Raw genomic sequence first — 19244 nt, 5'->3', positions numbered from 1 at the left:
AGCTGAATCCAGAGTCAGACTCTGATAGTCCAATCTTCTGGATGGAATCAGAGCAGACTTCTGGTCATTTAAAAGCCAACCAAACTCCTTCAGGGTCTGTATAGTGATCTCCATGTCGTCCATCAAGGCAGCAGAGGACTTTGCTCACAAGGGGAGGTCGTCCAGATAGCCCAGTACTGCAATCTCCCGCTGACGTAGCAACGCCAGAACCGGGGCCAACAATTTTGTGAAGAGCGGAGGCGAGACCAAAGGGTAAAGCCACCAACTAATAATGTTGTTCTTTTACAGCAAAACGGAGGAAGCGCTGGTGTCGGGCACATATTGTGCAGGTAAGCATCCTTAATGTTGATAGAGGCAAGAAAATCCCCCTGATGTAGGGATCCCACCCCCAATGCGAATTGACTATTCTGAACTTCTGATTCTGGTCCTCAGGGCCCTGAACTGCTTTGTGCGGGTACAGAAGTACCTTTCCCTCCTTCTTTGGGACCGTGAACAGGTTTTAAATAAAAACCCTGAAACCGTTTTGATACCCGAACTGGGACAATCACATCCTGAAGCAGCAGGTCTTGCACTGTCCCAAAGAGAGCTTACAATCGGTCTGGGGACAGATGCACAATGAAAGGAAAGAACCATTCCGGAGGGCAAAAACGCAACTCTAGCTTGTAACCGGACAGTATCAATTTGTGGACCCACTTGTCGTTAACCAAGGTAAACAACAAGTGGGTCTACGGGACCAGTGAAGACGTCCCTCCACCCCAGGCATAGGTGAGCGCGCACCTTCATGCTGAAGGAGCCTTGTATGCGGGTCTAGAGAAAGCCGCTATCGGCTTGCCAGACCAGGGCCGCTTGGAGCCTCCCAAAGAGGACTTGAAAGGTTTCGAGCCCTTGTCAGTGGACCCGTAGGGACGAAAAAACTTCTAGTGAGCCAAGAAAGAAGGGCTACATCTGCGACAAGGTATTTTACCCTTCCCAGACTGTGGAAGAAAGGTACTCTCCCCCCCCCCCCCCCCCCCCTGTGAGACTCTTAATGTCATCCAGGGTAGCACCTAACAGGTGATCGCCCTGAAAAGGTAAATCAGTTAGGGCTTTTTTAGAAGCATGGTTCGCAGACCAGCCTAGAAATCAGGGGAGCTGCATCCAAAGAGGCATCACAGACAAACTGCAGCCCCTGGACCAACTGGTCTGCCAATTCAGCAAAGGCAGGGGGAAGCTGCTCACCTTCTAGGTAACGGGGCTAAAGTTTAGCCCACTCAGTCAGAGTTTGCGACACCAGGGCAATAGTGAAGACCGGCCCAAATGCAGAACCAGCAAAAAGTGAACATATGCCGGGCCACAGACTCCGCCTTCCAGTTCTTTAAAAGCCGGAGATTCCTCTACCGGAACTATGGTTGCCTTGTTCAACCTAGATACTTGGGGGAGGGGGGGGGGGTCCACCAACGGTGGAACAGTCCACTTCTTGAGGGGGGGACTCCTCAAAGGGGTACCTCACCACAAAGGGTTTAGAAGTCACAAAGGGACAATTAGGACGCTCCCACTCTTTTGCGACAAATCTGTCAAAATATGAGGGATAAAGAAACACTTTTGCTGTGCGAGACGACCTGTAAGTGCCAAAGGGGACTGGCACCTCCGCTGCAATTTCAACAGCATCTTCCATTTTTAAAGTTTCCCGCACAGATGCAACCAGTGTGTCAACTAGCACCTTCTCGTGCGCAGCTACAGGTCTGGAGGAATCATCCCCACTATCTGATAATTCCGGGAGCGTGGCTGCAGACCCCACAGGGTGGGCCACGTCTGCTGCGGCCGAGTCAGATTCAGGATCCGACCAGACAGATGAGGCAGTGGAAGGTGGGGGACGCTTTTTGCTAGCCCGCCGCCCAAAAGCCACCTCCACCTACAGCTACAGCTACAGTATTTGTTGCGGATGACTTAATTTTTTTTCCTGTGGGGTGGACCTCCTCTTTAATGCATTCTATGCATGAAGATAAAAAAAAAACTTGTGTGCATCAGCCCCCTTTAGTCCCCCTAATATGTAGCAGCCCTCTTCAGTCCCCCTAATATGTACCTGAGCTCGTCTTTATCCAGCGATGTGGCAGGAGTGTCTAAGCTGCCTGGGACTCCTCTCCTCATTGGCTGAGACAGCAGCGCGGTGAGAATGGCTCCCGCTGCTGTCCATCAAAACCATTTCAGCCAATCAGGAGTGAGAGGGGGCGGGGCCGGAGTGTCTGAGTAAACACAGCAAGCTGCTTGCTTTTTGGGGCACTCAACAGGAGGGAGGAGCCAGGAGTGCTGAAGAGGGACCCGAGAAGAGGAGGAGCCGGGGCTGCTCTGTGTAAAACCAACTGCACAGAGGAGGGAAGTATAACAAGTTTATTTTTTAAAAAAAAAAACTAGACTTTACAATCACTATTTTTTTACTGTAAGATGTGTTTAATCATTAAAGGATATGAATTCCTGGTGGCTACTCCTGTATCTACTAACCATTTTCACCAACCTCCACTTTTGCACCAAAGTACTAGCTGTTCAATTATAAATAAAAGCATTTTTTTTTTTTGGTTTGAATTAGAGTGGAAAGTGATTTGAACAGTTGTCAAGTTTTTATAGTTGCCTGTGCCCGTTAGGGAGATTCCCCTTCAGTATTTGTCCTGTTGATCATTATCATCGAAAGTGAAAGAAAATCCCAAATTCTGGGATGGCACTGCAAGAGTAATAGAGGAGAAATCTTCCAATGGGGACACTAGTTCTGGTGACCCTGGGATTCCCTCACTTTGAAGCGATTACCTCTAACCTTCTGTTTTGACTTTTGGACAAAAAATTAAGGGAAATTTTCCCTATGGGACACAGATTTATTTTTTATTTTTTTTTATTTTATTAAAGTGTAATGAAAAGCAAAACTACAAAAGTTCACTGTACCTTTAGTTTTTTCAGCATCTGAGGCCTCAGAAAAGGGTGACGACAAGATGTCTGGATAGTGGGAGATGGTGTTTATGTCTGAACTGCAATGATAAGCACACAGGAAGTTTCAAATCAATTATAAAGACCCGAGTTGTTCATTTTCTTTAGTTTACAAGTGAAAGAGAAAGTGATAGCCAATGGTTTAGTAACTCATTTAAAGAGCACATATGCCAAAAAACACCAATGCATTTTACCAAAGAGCTTAGGTCTTCTGTGCCAACTATAAATCTGCTTTTTTTAAAACCTCTACACTAGCAGATGTTCGTGGCTGACTGATTTCAGGGGGGAATGAGAAGTTCAGTCCTAATAAACATTCTGTTACAACATTTTTAAAATCTTCCCAGCAGAGAAGATTTTGGGTTCAGCCTGTCCCTAGGAAGCACGTAGGGATTGCCTGTTACTGACGACACCACACATGCTAAGCTGCTAGTCGTGGCGTTTTCTCTCACAAGCCGACAGTCTGCTGGTCTTGATATGCTTTCTCCTTGTTTACAAGTTACCTAAAAGTAATTTTTATACAATTTAATAAAAGGATTTTAATGTTAGCAAGCTTCAAAATGCTTGTTTATTTTTCTTATCCTCAATCTATTTGGAGTTGCTGCTGAGCAGTCATCGCCCATTGTAGATGTCCGTTTACCTTATGCCTGTATGACTAATATAATCCATGGTCCACGCTATCTGTCATCGCCTATCTCAGATGCCGGGTTATGTTATGCTAAGTGTTGGTGTATGGTGGCAGATTTCATCAACCAACACTGTTTATACACTTTTTTACACTTTATGCACATTTTCAAAAAATATTTTTTTGCGTGTATGACAGGATTTCACACATTGTCTTTATTTTTTCACTGAAGATTTTTACTTTTGAACCAAAAAATAAAAATCTTGTCTTTAGTGAAATAGGTCTGTTAAAGTGTATGTATCCTAACAAACTTCTCTTATTTGGTCCCCTTTAGTCTGATAAATATTACTCTGAAATAAATGGATTTTTGGTTCACCTATACAATTATTTTCTTTGAGTACCTCACAAAATACAGGGCATCTTCATATTCAATAATATAGGGTTATGCTGCCACCTTCAGGTAACAGGACAACGCGTTTAACAAGATAAAAACTTTTTTCTTCTTAACTTTGTCTCTATTTTAGATATCCATATAAACCTCTCCTGAGGAAGCAAGTTTTTATCTCACGAAATGCGTAGAGAATTAGTACTTGGTATTATTAACACTATGGAAGCTCAGCTTTGATTTATTCAATGATGGTGATTCATGCATAGATATTTGTCGACATTCTTGTATGAAGATGATTTTGAACACATGTAATTTTTGTCTTTTGTATTAACAAAATCATTTTTGTATATTTTACCCTATAGTTGTCCCGTGGGCAATTTTCTTGTATGCAAAACAATGTTAGCATTTCTTGCGGCTAACGCATTCACTTGGTAAAAGCTTTCATAAAAGTATGAACTGTAGACCAAGTAGCTCCCTTATAAACTTTAGCTACTGAAGTCTGATGGTGAGTAGCCCAGGAAGTGACCCTTTTTTCTTCAGACCATAAGAAGCATAAAGGGGGAATCCGACTGATGACTTACAGCAGCTGTAGATTTCAGCTGTAGATTTCAAGTAACACTCAGCAGCAAGGACCACATACAAAGTATGAAGAGTTTAGTCCCCCAGGCATCTGAAGTTTAGGACAGAAAGACAGCAAACAACTGGTCCTGGCTGAGATAGAATAAAGAAACGGCCCTGGGGGGAAAAAAAAAGTGGCTAAGGTCATAGAACTACCTAAAGACAATGGTCCTGGTTGAGATAGAATGAAGAAACCACTCTATGTAAAAAAATAAACAAAACAGGGGGTTCTAAAACCACCTTATGGTGGAACACTAGAAATGGTTGCTTACAGGAAAGAGTTCAGGACTAAAGAATATATCTGGATTGGATTTCTGCAATACAAGAAGTACCAAGCTGAGGTCCCACTGGGTAAAGAGCATCTTACTGGTGGAACAGTATGCACGAGGGCTTGCACAAAGGCACGTACAAAGGAATGAGAAGCAGTTGACCTCTGAAAAAGGACCACCAAGGCAGAAATCTGACCCTTGAGGATACTCAAGGGCAGTCCCTAAACAACTCCAGACTCCATAAAAGCCAGAATGTGACCCATAACATACTCTTAACAATTAAATCCTCTAGACTAACAAAATAAAATTTCCAAGTTCTGTGGCCATTCTTCTTTGAAGTCATGTTCCAAACCTTCAGCACGGTAGGAATGACCAAATTAGAGACTCCCCTATCTCTCAAAGCACTAGCTTCAAAAATCATTAAAAGCCACTAAATTCAGCAACGTTAAAAAGGATGGAAAAAAAAATCAGACCTCAGGACATGTTCACAATGTCTGAGTACCAAGTTCTTCTGGGCTAGGCCAATCAGAATCACCAGAATTCCTTCCACTGGAATCCTGTGAATCAGACAAGGCAGGAAGGCATAGATTAGGGCAAACTGGTGCCAAGGTGTCACCAGAGTATATGCTGTGAACGATTGAGGATCCCTGGAAAAAAACCTGCCCAGCTTCACATTGAACCTCGGCACCAGAAGATCCACATCTGGGGTTTCCCATTATCAGCAGAGCTACTCAAACACTTCTGTGTAAACAACCCATTTCCCCAGAGACAGTTGATGGCTGCGGAAATCCTCCTGCCAATTTTCCCTCCAGGAATATGGATGGCAGTCACTGACAAGATGGGATCCATTTCCGCTTTTGGGCTGCCTGATTTCTGATGCTTACTTGACTATTTATGTACACTACCATACTGGTGTTGTCTGACTGAACTCTCACAGGGAGGCACTTTGTTAGCATTGACCGATGTAGCAGGGTAACATGAATTACCTTTAATTTCAGGATGTTCATGGGTAATGACTTTTCCTGCAGTGTCTAAAGTTCCCTGGAGTGAGTGGCTATTCAGTACTCCACCCCAGCCCATCAGACTGTCATCCATCCTCAGGACTCATGCTGGGGTTTTACGGCATCAGGGAACTCATTGACTGTGTCCTCTTGTCCAATGCCGCCAAGACTTCTATTGGAGGGTCCTGGAATGAAGCTGGGCAAAAGGCCACTGCGTCAAAGGAGGCTACCATTTTTTTTTAACCTTCAAGTGAAGACCATCTGAATCCTCAGAAGCCATCACTCACGCCTGGCTGGTATCCAGGGTCAGGACTCAACATTTCAAACTCTGGGTTGGGATCAATGCCGACTTCTGTAAATTTAGAACCCATCCAAACCTCTCCAGAGCATGCACTGTGTGAGACACGTTGGTCTACAGTAGCAGCAAAGTGGATGTCTGAAGTCATCCAGGTACCCGATAACAAGGACCTTATTTACCACACTGGGAGCTGTGGACTGATCAAACAGCAGAGCCGCAAACTGAAAGCAATTGTACTCCACTGCAAATTACAGGGGGAAAGAAGAGAAAGCACCATCTAAATGCAGCAATATTTAGAACTTTAATGAAAAAAGTGGTTATAAAAACTCACACGATTTGTGAAAAGCTCATCAGTGCTAAAACTATGCACGGTTACTGTACTAACACTGGCTGGGAAGGGGTTGAACATCTAGGGCGATCAAAGAGTTAACTGTGTGCCTAGGCAGTGTTTGTGTTTACTGTGTGTGTGTTCTGCTTTTACTAAGGGAAGAGATGGATTTTAATCCATGCAAGTAATTCGGAAAACTGATGCTATAAATCAGCAAGAGCAGATTAGAATTCCTCCCTTATCACAAAGGGAACTGTAGTAAGGTGTCCCAGAAGTAGTGGACATACCAGATAGGTTGATGGAGGCAGAGCTCCAGCAAACACACTGACACCTTGGTATTCATTGTATGGGACTGCACCCAGGTACCTACCTACCCAAAGAAGGTATTTGGGAACCCTCACTCCCCACATCCCCAGCTCTTTGCTGTCGAAGAGACATGGCCTGCTGGGAACAATGGTCCAAGTCAGCCAAGTAGGTACTGTGCCACCAGAAAAGGCAAAAAAAGGTACCAGTAGAGACTACACCAGAGCACTCAGCATTCCATGTAGCAATCTTAACCCATCACAGGGTGCAATAGGATTACAGGGACTCCACTACCCAGCTGGGGATCACTACTGTGGACCTGTACATCACCTTACCAGTCCACAAGGCAATATAACCTTCCACAGGGTCCTTTTCTGCAGGGTTCGGGGACGACTGACAACATTACAATTCATCCCCCTTGGGTCCAAAAACGTGGTCTGGGTACGAATCCTGTTAGCATAGAAAAGTCGTGGGAAACGGATCCAGAAAAAAAAAAAAAAAAAAAAGTCTGTCTTCTAATGGAGCACATGGAACCCTTAAGAAGCTAGCTATGTTTCATGCAGTGCCTGCACAGACATATCCCCTTCCCAAAGACTTTTGTAAAAAAAAAAAAAAAAAAAAGCTGAAAAACTTTGCCTAGTTGTAAGGGGTTATGCTTAGAAAGCCATTGCCTGTCTTTTTTGCCAGTGTCCAATTATCTGAAGGTGGCAGCATAACCCCAACTCATAATGGATATGAAGATTGCCCTGTCCTGGGATGTACAATAAAAAAAGTGAGGAAGAGAAACCGAGGGAGAAGAGAAACATTGGAATACTAATCAGTATCAGTATACAAAAGTGTATTTGCTTTGGAAGAATAAATCACCGCTAATGCTAAGTCCTATGCGTGTGGATGTTGCTACATTATGCAAAACTATTAGTTTCAATTTTAGAATGGGGTGCCTTGAGAATGTACAGAATTTTAACCGGTTGCCGACCGCCGCACGACTATATACTGCGCGGTCAGCCCCGGCCAGGCAGAGTGACGTATCGGTACGTCACTTGCCTGTCACTTCCTTGTGAGCCAATAGCGGGGGGGCGCGCGCCCGCCGCGGCTCGTTCACAGGGAAGTTAGTGCGTGTGACCGGTGGACCCGATGTCCGCCGGTCACTCGCCGATCGTGTCGGTACAGAGGGAGAAAGTCAGGCGGCTGATGTAAACAAGTCGCCTGTCATTCTCCCCTGTGTACAAACAGTGTTCAGACGGTTCTACACTAGTAGCCACAGCCAATCACAGTAGAAAGCACGCCCTTAGGGACACACTTAACCCCTCCCTCCCCAATAAAGTTAACCCCTTCCCTGCCGGTGTCATTTTGCAGTAACAGTGCATATGTATAACACTGATTACTGCAGTAATGTCACTGGTAACCCCAAAAGTGTCAAAAATGTCAGTCAAGGGTCCGATCTGTCCGCCGCAATGTTGCAGTACCGCAAAAAAAAAAAAAAAATCGCAGATCGCCGCCATTACATGTTAAAAAAAAAAACCACCAAAAATGACAGAAATCTTTCCCTTTGTTAGTAAACGCAATAACTTTTGCGCAAACCAATCAAAATACGCTTTTTGCGATTTTTTTTTACCAAACATAGGTAGCAGAAAACAAATTGGCCAAAAATGTTAAAAAATTTTGATTTTTACATTTTTTTTGGGGGGAATTTCATATAAAAAAATTTGAAAAATATTGTTATTTTTGCAAAATTTACGCTATTTTTTTGTTTATAGCGCAAAAAGTAAAAATCGCACAGGTGATCAAATACCACCAAAAGAAAGCTCTGTTTGTGGGAAAAACTGAATTTTTGTAAAATCTTACCTGTAAAATTCCTTTCTCTGAGTCCTCCGACAGTCGCCGCCTCTTCATATTCGTCACTAATGGGGGTTATTGACCTTTGCTCCGTAGGAGTAGCTAGGCAACAGAATATATTAATATCAAAGCTTTTAGCATATCCCACCCCAGGGGGTGGTCCCCTCCCTGCTTCCTGCATACCAACTCAGTTTCAGTAGAATAGCAGTAGAGTACATAAACAAACCCCAAAAGAGGGGCGGGGGCGGCGACTGTCGGAGGACTCAGAGAAAGGAATTTTACAGGTAAGATTTTACAAAAATTCAGTTTTCTCTTACGTCCTCCGACAGTCGCCGCCTCTTCATATTCGTCACTAATGGGGACGTCCCAAAGCAGTGTAGACATGAGGGGTGGGAAAACAGCAGCCGCGCCTAAAGCAACGCAATACCCACATCAGAGAAAGGAACCTTACCAAAGTAAGAGAACCAACTGGGCAACAGGAAAACGTGCTCAACAGGAGCAACAACCCAGGAAAAAACAAGTAACCCAGGGGTAAACACACCCCAACAGCCAAGGGCCCAAACAAGGGACCCTAAGGCACTGCCGCACTAAGAACTTTACGGCCAAAAGAAGCATCTGCCGATGCCTGAACATCCACTTTGTAAAATTTTGAGAAGGTGTGAACGGACGACCAAGTCGCCGCCTTACACACCTGGGCCACCGAAGCCCGATGATGACAGGCCCAAGACGTACTCAGAGATCCGGTAGAGTGCGCCTTCACAGGTACGGGAGGAACCTTCCCCCTCAAAGCATAGGCCTGCTCAATGGTCTGTCTGATCCATTTGGCGATGGTAGAAACCGACGCCGCCATGCCCTTCCGAGGAAGGACAAAGAGAGAATCCAACTTGCGAAAGGATTTAGTGGATGACAGGTAAACCCTGATCGCCCTAACAACATCCAAGGAATGTAAAGCCACCTCCTTCGGATGCTTAGGCTTCGCGCAAAGCGAAGGCAAGACAATGTCCTCATTGAGGTGAAATTCAGAGATTCTCTTCGGAAGAAAAGATGGGTTAGGTCGCAAGACCACCTTATCCAAGTGAATCACCAAATACGGAGACTTGCAGGACAAGGCCGCCAGCTCCGACACCCTGCGAGCCGAAGTGATCGCTAAGAAGGCAACCTTCTTGGACAACAAAGACAACGAGATCTCCCTGATATTTTCAAAAGGAGCATGTTGCAACACGGACAGAACAAGGTTCAAATCCCATGGAGGCAAAGGCTCCCTCCTAGGAGGGACCAAATGTCGCACCCCTTGAACAAAGGTGCTAACCAAAGAGTTAGACGCCACAGGACGTTGAAAAAGAACGGCCAGCGCAGAAATCTGACCCTTAAATCGTGGCCAACACCAAACGCTGGTCCACGCCCGTTTGAAGGAAAGCCAACACTCTCGACACAGAGTATGAACGAGGGGAAAACCCCCTGGACTCACACCAGGCAAAATACGCCTTCAAAGTACGGTAGTAAATCTTCCCTGAAGAGGCCTTCCTGGCCTTGATCAAAGTGGGAATGACCTCAGGGGAGAGACCCCTATCCTTCAGGACCTGGCTTTCAACAGCCAGGCCGTTAAAGCCAGCGACTGTAAAGCAGGATGGAATATCGGTCCTTGAGACAGAAGGTCTGCTCGAAGAGGCAGACGCCAAGGAGCGTCGACCGCCAGATTCACAAGGTCTGCGTACCAGGACCGGCGAGGCCAGTCTGGAGCCACCAGAATCACCGTTTTCGGTTCCGAGGCCAACCTGCGAAGGAACCTGGACAGCAGCTGAATCGGTGAAAAGGCGTACATCAGGCGATACTGATGCCAGGGCGTCACTAACGCGCCCGAGGCGTCTGCCCGAGGATCGCGCGTCCTTGCCACGAACCTTTCCACCTTGTGATTTAGACGAGACGCGAACAGGTCCACATCTGGGGACCCCCACTTCACGCACAACATCTGGAAGACATCCGGGTGAAGGGACCATTCCCCCTGGTCCAGGGTCTGGCGGCTCAGAAAATCTGCCTGCCAGTTTTCCACCCCCCGGAATGTGAACCGCAGAGATCGTCGGGACGTGCGTCTCAGCCCAAGATAGAATTTCGGCTACTTCCCGACCCGCCCGGGCACTCCTGGTGCCCCCTCGGTGGTTGATGTAGGCCACCGCTGTGGCATTGTCCGTCTGCACCCGAACTGGACGGCCCTGAAGCCTGTCCGTCCAACGCAGAAGACAGAGATTTATCGCTCGCAATTCCAGAATGTTGATCGGAAGGGAGGATTCCTCCTCCGACCAAGTTCCCTGGGCGGACAAAACGCCCAGAACACCACCCCAGCCCGACAGGCTGGCATCTGTGGTGATCACCGTCCATGACAAGGGACGAAAGGACTTGCCCCCCGACACCGCCGGGGACTGGAGCCACCACAAAAGACCCCTTCGGGTGAGATGGCTTAACGACAGCCGCAGATCCAGAGATTGCGGACGCCCGTCCCACTTGGCCAGGACCTCCGCCTGAAGCTCCCGTGTGTGAAACTTGGGGAAGGGAATCGCCTCGAAGGCCGAAACCATCAATCCCAGACACCTCATACACGTCCGGAGGGACGAGCACTGATTGTCCCTGAGGGACCTGACTTCGCACTGAAGTGTCCGAAGCTTGTCTTCCGGCAGGAAGACCTTCGCCTGAACAGAGTCCAGAATCATCCCCAGGTAGGGAAGACGAACCGACGGACACAACGTCGATTTTGGAAAATTTATCGTCCAGCCGAATTCCTGCAGAGTCTGCATCGTGATGGACAGGTCGTTTACCAGACCTTGACTGGTCGCGGACCGAATCAGGATATCGTCCAGATACCCCAGGACAGAGATGCCCTGGGCTCTCAGTAAAGCCAGAACCGACGCAAGCACCTTGGTGAAAACCCGCGGAGCCGAAGCGAGACCGAAGGGTAACGCCACGAATTGATAATGATCCTCCGCAATAGCAAATCGAAGGTACCTCTGGTGACCCTCGAAAATGGGGATGTGTAAGTACGCATCCTTCAAGTCGATGGAGGCCATGAATTCCCCCGGAACCAGGGCAGCCACCACCGAGTGCAGGGATTCCATGCGAAACTTGCGAACCCGCACAAAGCGGTTCAGAGCTTTTAAGTCCAGAATCGGACGTACTTTGCCCTCCTTTCTGGGCACAGTGAACAGATTGGAATAGAACCCCCGAAATCTGTCCCGATGAGGCACCGGAACCACCACTTCCTGGGCCCGCAGGTCCCCCACCGCCAGGTGCAGATACTGCAAGCGCTCCGGAGTCAGCTGAAGGTTTGAGGGGAAAAATCTGCCCGCCGGCCGAGAGAGAAACTCGATCTTGTATCCAGATCGAACGATTTCCTGAACCCACCTGTCCCGAATGCGGTCCAGCCAGGGTTGAAGAAAACCGAGCAAACGTCCCCCCACCCCAGAAACGGGTGAGGGCGCCCCTTCAGGCCGCATTGTTATGGGCAGCGGATCCGGACTGGCCGGACTTCTGCTTACCCGCCCACAGCTTCTTCTGGGAGCCTTGGCCTTTGAAGGGCTTGCCCTTATAGTGCGACCGAAAGGCACGAAAGGACCCCTGAGTGGGCCTAAACGAAGCATTCTTCTTACCGCGAACAAACTTATTCTTGTGAGATTGGGGCAAGAGAGTGCTCTTACCCCCAGAAATACCCTTTATCAGAGTATCCAAAGATTCGCCAAAAAGGCGAGATCCCGCGTAGGGCAAATTTGCCAGAGTCTTGCGAGAAGATTGGTCAACCGACCAACATTTCAACCATATCAGGCGACGGTTCAAGACCGCCACACTAGAAAGGCGCGCCGCCAAAGGGACTAAATCCAAGTCCGCATCACACAAATACATGACACCCTGATGAATCTGATCCACCATAGCCAAAGTTGTCGGCGGGGCAGAGTCAGCCACCAGAGTGCGCCTGAGCACCTGCGTCCAATCCGCAATAGCCTGGGCTGCCATACTGGAAGCAAAAATAGGCTTCAGCATAAAGCCAGCAACCGTATAGGCATGACGGACCAGAGATTCCAATCTCCTGTCCGTCGGGTCCCGGAACACCAGGGTATCCTCAGCTAAGTTAGCCACAATAGTGGCCAGATCAGCCCCCTCGGGGGAAGCAGCAGCCCCTTGGCCCCCCACCAGGGTGGGAGGAAACTTGCAATCCTGAGAATCCATGCCCCAGGAAAATAATTATTAAGGGATACTGCCCCTTTAAGATCGCGGCGAGCGCTGCCCACCGCACCCACTGAACACACTGACCCCCCCAGGGATAAGAAACTGGGCAAGGAATACAGGAAAAAAGGAGATATAAAACCTGGAGAGCTCACACAGGCTGCTGCACCGATCGCTGTCCCAGAGGAAAAGGAAGTGATGCAAGACTGACCGCCCCTATGAAGCCTCTGCAAGGCTACACAAACATGGCCGCTCGGCTGAGGACAAAACCCTGGGCAAGAGAACATGGCGCTGACATGTGGGATCGATCGCCGCTCAAAATGGCGGCGTTTGGCGCAAAAAACGTTGTGCAGTACCTCACAGGACCTGCCACCATAATTTCTTCCCCAGAAAAATGTCGGATCGCCGCACAGCATGTCTAAAATCTTACTGCTTCATATGACATCCAGCAGAGCGGGAGAGCCCCCCCCCCCCCTCACAGCCCACACACAGGCAGCAAGTGCACACAGGAGCTGACAGGGAGCACAGCAGCCACACAGACATGCAGGGTCACACAGTCCCAGACTGACACCCAAAAAAGACAGGTCCCCACATAGATTTACACTTAACAGTCCGGATGGCGTGGGGAGCCTGCTCCAGCGACCAAACCGCAGTACTGAGGACAGGGAGTGTCGCAAGCCTGACGCAGTGGAGTTGCGGTGCGAAACCGCAATGGCGTCCAGTGAGGTAGCCACCTCACCGACAGCATCCCTGCAGCGAACAGGGATGGGTCGTTCAATGTGCCAGGGCAAAACCTAAGCTGAACGCTCAATGGCAGGCTGGGAAGCCCCTGGCCCTGAGCCCCGGGATCCAGGGTGGCCAGACTGAGACCCAGCTCCGCACGATCATCTTCATCAGAACTAACGCTGGAAATAAACAGCTAAGTAAAAGAAAGAGAAAAAACTTCAAATAAAACCAAAAAAAGAGAAAAGTGGCTGAGACTAAGAGCCCCAGCACAGGAACAGCCTGCGTACTCCTGAGCTAGGCATATGAAACTGAGTTGGTATGCAGGAAGCAGGGAGGTATTGACTGAGGGGACCACCCCCTGGGGGTGGGATATGCTAAAAGCTTTGATATTAATATATTCTGTTGCCTAGCTACTCCTACGGAGCAAAGGTCAATAACCCCCATTAGTGACGAATATGAAGAGGCGGCGACTGCCGGAGGACGTAAGAGAAAAAAGGACGTCAAATTCGTTTAGGTACAGCGTCGCACGACCGCGCAATTGTCCGTTAAAGTCACGCAGTAAAAAAATCGCAAAAAACCCCCTGGTCTTTAAGCAGCTAAATCCTCCGGGGCTTAAGTGGTTAAAGGGTGCCTTGACTGAAAAAAGGTCGAGAAACTCTGATATAGGCAATGGTGGCTGAAAGAATCCCCTTTCCAGTTGTCTACTCCTGGAATATGGACCACAGAGATTACTGGACAGTAGGTTGCGGTCAGTTAGATTCTCTGGTTCACTTTCTTCAATGCAGTCAGACTCCTGGTGCTCCCTTGATAGTTAATGTAAGCCACCCTTGTGGTATTTGGAAAAAAATAATAAACTAGTTAAGCAAAGGTTGATTTTCTCCAAGAAGGAGAAAAAGTCCAACACCTTCAGACACTGTATGATTAAGAAAGTTTGTTGTTACATTGGTTTCAAAAGTGCAACCCCCCCCCCCCACCAAAAAAAAAAACCCTACTTGAAAAAGTTGCCATAACCTATTGGCTGATAACTTCTTGGGCTCTCTAGCTGTTTGGACTATTATCAGTTAGATTGTTCTTAGCTATCATGGAGGGCTACTGAACCATGTCCTTTATTTTAAGAGTGGGTGGAGTACTGTAGTCCTTTCTAGCTTCTGTTCTGGTACAGTAAGGTAAGTGTTGTCATCCTAGACTGGAAGTGGGTTATTGGCAGAATCACCAAATGACAATAAAGAAAAAGCTTTAAAAATATAAAACTAATGTCGCCACTAAATCTAAAGGCTAGTAAGGTGCAATATATATAATTTTTGTTTTGGGTTTTGTTGGAAAGTCTTACCTTGTGTTACAAATGTTGTGAGACAGATTTAAAGCAATAGGGCTCTCTGCAGGAAAACTACTGTGCGATATATTTTCTCCTAAAAAAAAAAAAAAAAAAGTATAAGAAATGTATGCAAAATATTCTTTTAGCAATTTCTATGCTGACCACAAGCCCTGAAAACAAATTAATTTTTTAATAATAAAAGCTCTTTCTTTGCCACTAGAGTAGAATGTCTAAAATTAGAATCAGTTGGAATCCTAACTTAGGCCAGTCATAAATCGTTCGAATCTCAGCTGGTTCAGCAGGAACCGACCGAGATTCGAACTATTAATAGATCAACATGGGTACAACCAGCCTGCCGGATTTGAATCCCATTATCGCAAGTGGCCTCTTCAGCTGCTAGCAATAATCACTGTCTTCTCCTGGCAGGGACGGCTTTCTCAACCTTCCCCCACAGGGAGAAGACAATGGCTCGGCAGGAGGGATCCCCTGTAACCGCTGTCTCTGGCTGCAGGAAAGAAATTCACACCATCTATGGCCAGCCTAAACCCAGTTAGAGCTATAACTGGCAAGACCAACAAATCTGTACTTGATCTGATTAAATCAGAATTTGGTTGAGTCTAAAAAGCGGACAAACCGGACCATATTAATCTAACCATAAACACATCTACACATTTTTTAGCTTCCTGTGGGCTATTTTTGTTATATATAACCTTGCTTATTAGTAATGTAAGGCAATGTGGCTACAAATGACCAAATCAAAACCACATTTGTGTAGCAGACGTATAGTACAATATATTTGTCATATACAGACACGAAAAGCTGATTCAAAAGTTTGACAGTGTTAAACCAGGGATAGTCACTTACTCTGCGGGAAGTAAAGCCTGTTGGGAATGGCCGTTTTCTTGTCCCCATCAGAACTACTAGCACTGCTCCAGCTTCCCCAGCTGCCTCGGCTAGCCCGGACACTGCCACGAGAACTGCCACATTCAGAGCTAGAGTCAGAAGAAAACTTCTCAACAGATTTCTTTTTGAGAATCTGATAGCATTCTGAAAAGAGATGTATATACACGTCAGACATGAAAACAGAAAGTAGCAGCATGCTGTAATAAACTGAAATTATCACTGTGAAAAATGTAACAGTCTAAAAAAAGAAAAGAAAATCCTGTTTCAGACAGTTATATGGGCCACTGCGAACCTATAAATGCTTTTCTGTGCAGTCACTGGTTCTTTCATTCTCTCCTGAAGAATTATGACTGCTTTACGGCTAAAGTTATATCTTTCTGGAGGCTCAACACTGTTTCCTGACACATTTGAAAGGTTTCTGTAGTCTAAATGTTGAAGTCACCAACCAGCAGTCCTTACAGATCATAAAGAAGCAAAAGACTGCAGGTAACCAGTGTTGACAGGTGTTAAATATATAGGCCTAGTTTAAAATCTCAGCTTGTATGCAAAGAAAAAGAATTGCATATAAAAACCTCACAATTTTAAACCTCTTTGCAATATCCAATTGGTGTTCATACTTAACAGACAGGATACCTGTATCCCCACGTGGTGGCATTCGGCTGTTTTTTGGTTCTACCCTGCAGATGTCACCATTTGGTAAAGCACTCCAGATTTTCCCTCGGTTTGTAGCTCTCGACTCTGGTCTGTCCACATCTTGATAGCTGTGTTTCAAAGTACTTTGCTCTGCAACTCTGGTAGTTTTAAAGAGAAAGACAACTCTCTGAAGTTATTTTGTAAAGTCAGAACATTCCCATCTTTAGTAATTAGAGCTTATTACTTCGACCTTGCCCAGCCACCGTCTCCCCACTTGCTCCTTATTATACCTGGCACCATATAATGGTATTGGTATTCACTTTAAAGAGCCCCTTCAGGTTCCATAGCACTTTACAGAAAGCCATATAATACTGTATACTGTACATACATACACTGCTAATGTAGAACATACAGTGCCTTTGCGAAAGTATTCGGCCCCCTTGAACTTTGCAACCTTTTGCCACATTTCAGGCTTCAAACATAAAGATATAAAACTGTAATTTTTTGTGAAGATTCAACAAGTGGGATACAATCATGAAGTGGAACGAAATTTATTGGATATTTAAAAACGTTAAATAAAAAACTGAAAAATTGGGCGTGCAAAATTATTCAGCCCCCTTAAGTTAATACTTTGTAGCGCCACCTTTTGCTGCGATTACAGCTGTAAGTCGCTTGGGGTATGTCTCTATCAGTTTTGCACATCGAGAGACTGAAATTTTTGCCCATTCCTACTTGCAAAACAGCTCGAGCTCAATGAGGTTGGATGGAGAGCATTTGTGAACAGCAGTTTTCAGTTCTTTCCACAGATTCTCGATTGGATTCAGTTCTGGACTTTGATTTGGCCATTCTAACACCTGGATATGTTTATTTGTGAACCATTCCATTGTATATTTTGCTTTTGTTTTGGATCATTGTCTTGTTGGAAGACAAATCTCCGTCCCAGTCTCAGGTCTTTTGCAGACTCCATCAGGTTTTCTTCGAGAATGGTCCTGTATTTGGCTCCATCCATCTTCCCATCAATTTTAACCATCTTCCCTGTCCCTGCTGAAGAAAAGCAGGCCCAAACCATATATAGTTGTGTACAGTGCGATTCCTAGAAATGAATATAAATTGTGCTAGAAGAAAGTGCAAAGTGCTAAATCACAAGTGTGTATCACAATAAATCCTTGTGCTTAAATATACTGCATATCAATCCATACAATATATAAAGTGCTATAAATGATAAGTAGTATCTGTGGTAAAATAATAAATATACAGTCCATGCGGCAAATAGCAATCAAGTGTCCAATAAAGTCTTTTGTGACAATCTGTGCAAATAAATCTTCTATAAGTGCTCAAGCCACCAATTTGTGGCGGTGTCCCCAAACCAGGTGAGTGACCAGGGTGTCAACTCACTCCTAATCGTGCACCCCCTTGTGATTGGGCGCTCACCTTATGTTCGATTCAATTGGGCTCAAACGCTGGATATCAAATGTTTAACGCCTCCAGGTGATCATATCCCATATATCAGCCACTTTCTCCGTAGTAATCAGCATATCATGAAAAATATAAAAGCTCACAATAGTGCTTATACCTTTTAAAAACCTTTTAAATTTATTAAAAATGTGGTAATGCACTCACATGCTTTGGTGCATCCAAGCACCTTTAAACAGCCATCCACGTGTAACAATCTTTAAAGTACTGTTGTGGTATAGTGGGAGACGCTGCAGGTGTGTCCTATCCTCTGCAGTGGATTCAGTCCAACAGCCTGACATTCTTGCAAATCTTTCCAGACTGTCAGGCTGTTGGACTGAATCCACTGCAGAGGATAGGACACAGCTGCAGCGTCTCCCACTATATCACAACGGTACTTTAACCACTTTAGCCCCGCTCACATTGAGGCTACTGCGGCAAAGTGCCGCGATCCCGTCCAGCGACGTAGACCTACGTCGCTGGACTCCGCCCCTTGTGGGCGGCGCTCGCGCGCCGCCGGAGGCTCGCTCCCGCTGTGTTCATTCACAGTGGGAGTCGGGCAAGGGGAGGAGCAGCGGCGATTGCCGCTGCTCTGCCCCGATCGTCGGGGATCGAGTCTGGAGATCCGCCCGCTGTGTGTAAACACAGCGGGCGCATCTCCATAGTGACAGGGACTGACAGATCGGAGTGTTCAGCATAGCTGGACATCCGATCTGTCCTTCTGTCACACAGTCACCTCCCCCCCCACACGTCAGTAAGCACCAGGCATACATTAACCCCTCCCTCTCCAATAAAATTAACCCCTTCCCTGCCAGTGTCATTTTTACAGTAACAGTGCATATATATAGCACTGATTACCGTAGAAATGTCACTGGTACCCCCAAAAGTGTCAAAAATGTCAGTCAAGGGTCCGATCTGTCCGCCGCAATGTTGCAGTCCCGCAAAAAAAAAAAAAAAATCGCAGATCACCGCCATTACGCGTTAAAAAAAAAAACACCAAAAATGACAGAAATCTTTCCCTTAGTTAGTAAACGCAATAACTTTTGCGCAAACCAATCAAAATACGCTTATTGCGATTTTTTTTACTAAACATAGGTAGCATAAAACAAATTGGCCAAAAATTTAAAAAAAATTTGATTTTTACATTTTTTTGGGGGGGAATTTCATATAAAAAAATGTGAAAAATATTGTTATTTTTTCAAAATAAACGCTCTTTTTTTGTTTATAGCGCAAAAATCGCACAGGTGATCAAATACCACCAAAAGAAAGCTCTGTTTGTGGGAAAAAAAGGACGTAAATTTCGTTTGGGTACGGCGTCGCACGACCGCGCAATTGTCAGTTAAAGTCGCACAGCGCCGAATCGCAAAAAGTGGCCTGGACGGAAGACAGCA

At 46.1% G+C, this 19244-nt stretch overlaps 1 protein-coding gene across 1 annotated transcript in view; it reads right to left on the bottom strand.

Moving 5' to 3' along the window:
* Positions 1-19244, bottom strand: part of TMEM131L (transmembrane 131 like) — a 267525-nt gene that overhangs the window by 34730 nt on the left and 213551 nt on the right. Inside the window, exons 28-31 of the mRNA XM_082263743.1 lie at positions 16402-16559; positions 15730-15912; positions 14881-14959; positions 2911-2993 (exon numbers count right to left, since the gene is read on the bottom strand). Of these exons, the coding sequence (XP_082119869.1) occupies positions 2911-2993; positions 14881-14959; positions 15730-15912; positions 16402-16559 (503 nt within the window). The remainder of the gene's footprint in view (positions 1-2910; positions 2994-14880; positions 14960-15729; positions 15913-16401; positions 16560-19244) is intronic.

This window comes from Pelophylax lessonae, assembly GCF_965119305.1.
Source record: "Pelophylax lessonae genome assembly, chromosome: 1".
NCBI lineage: Eukaryota > Metazoa > Chordata > Amphibia > Anura > Ranidae > Pelophylax > Pelophylax lessonae.
This window is presented reverse-complemented; position numbering and strand designations above follow the sequence as displayed.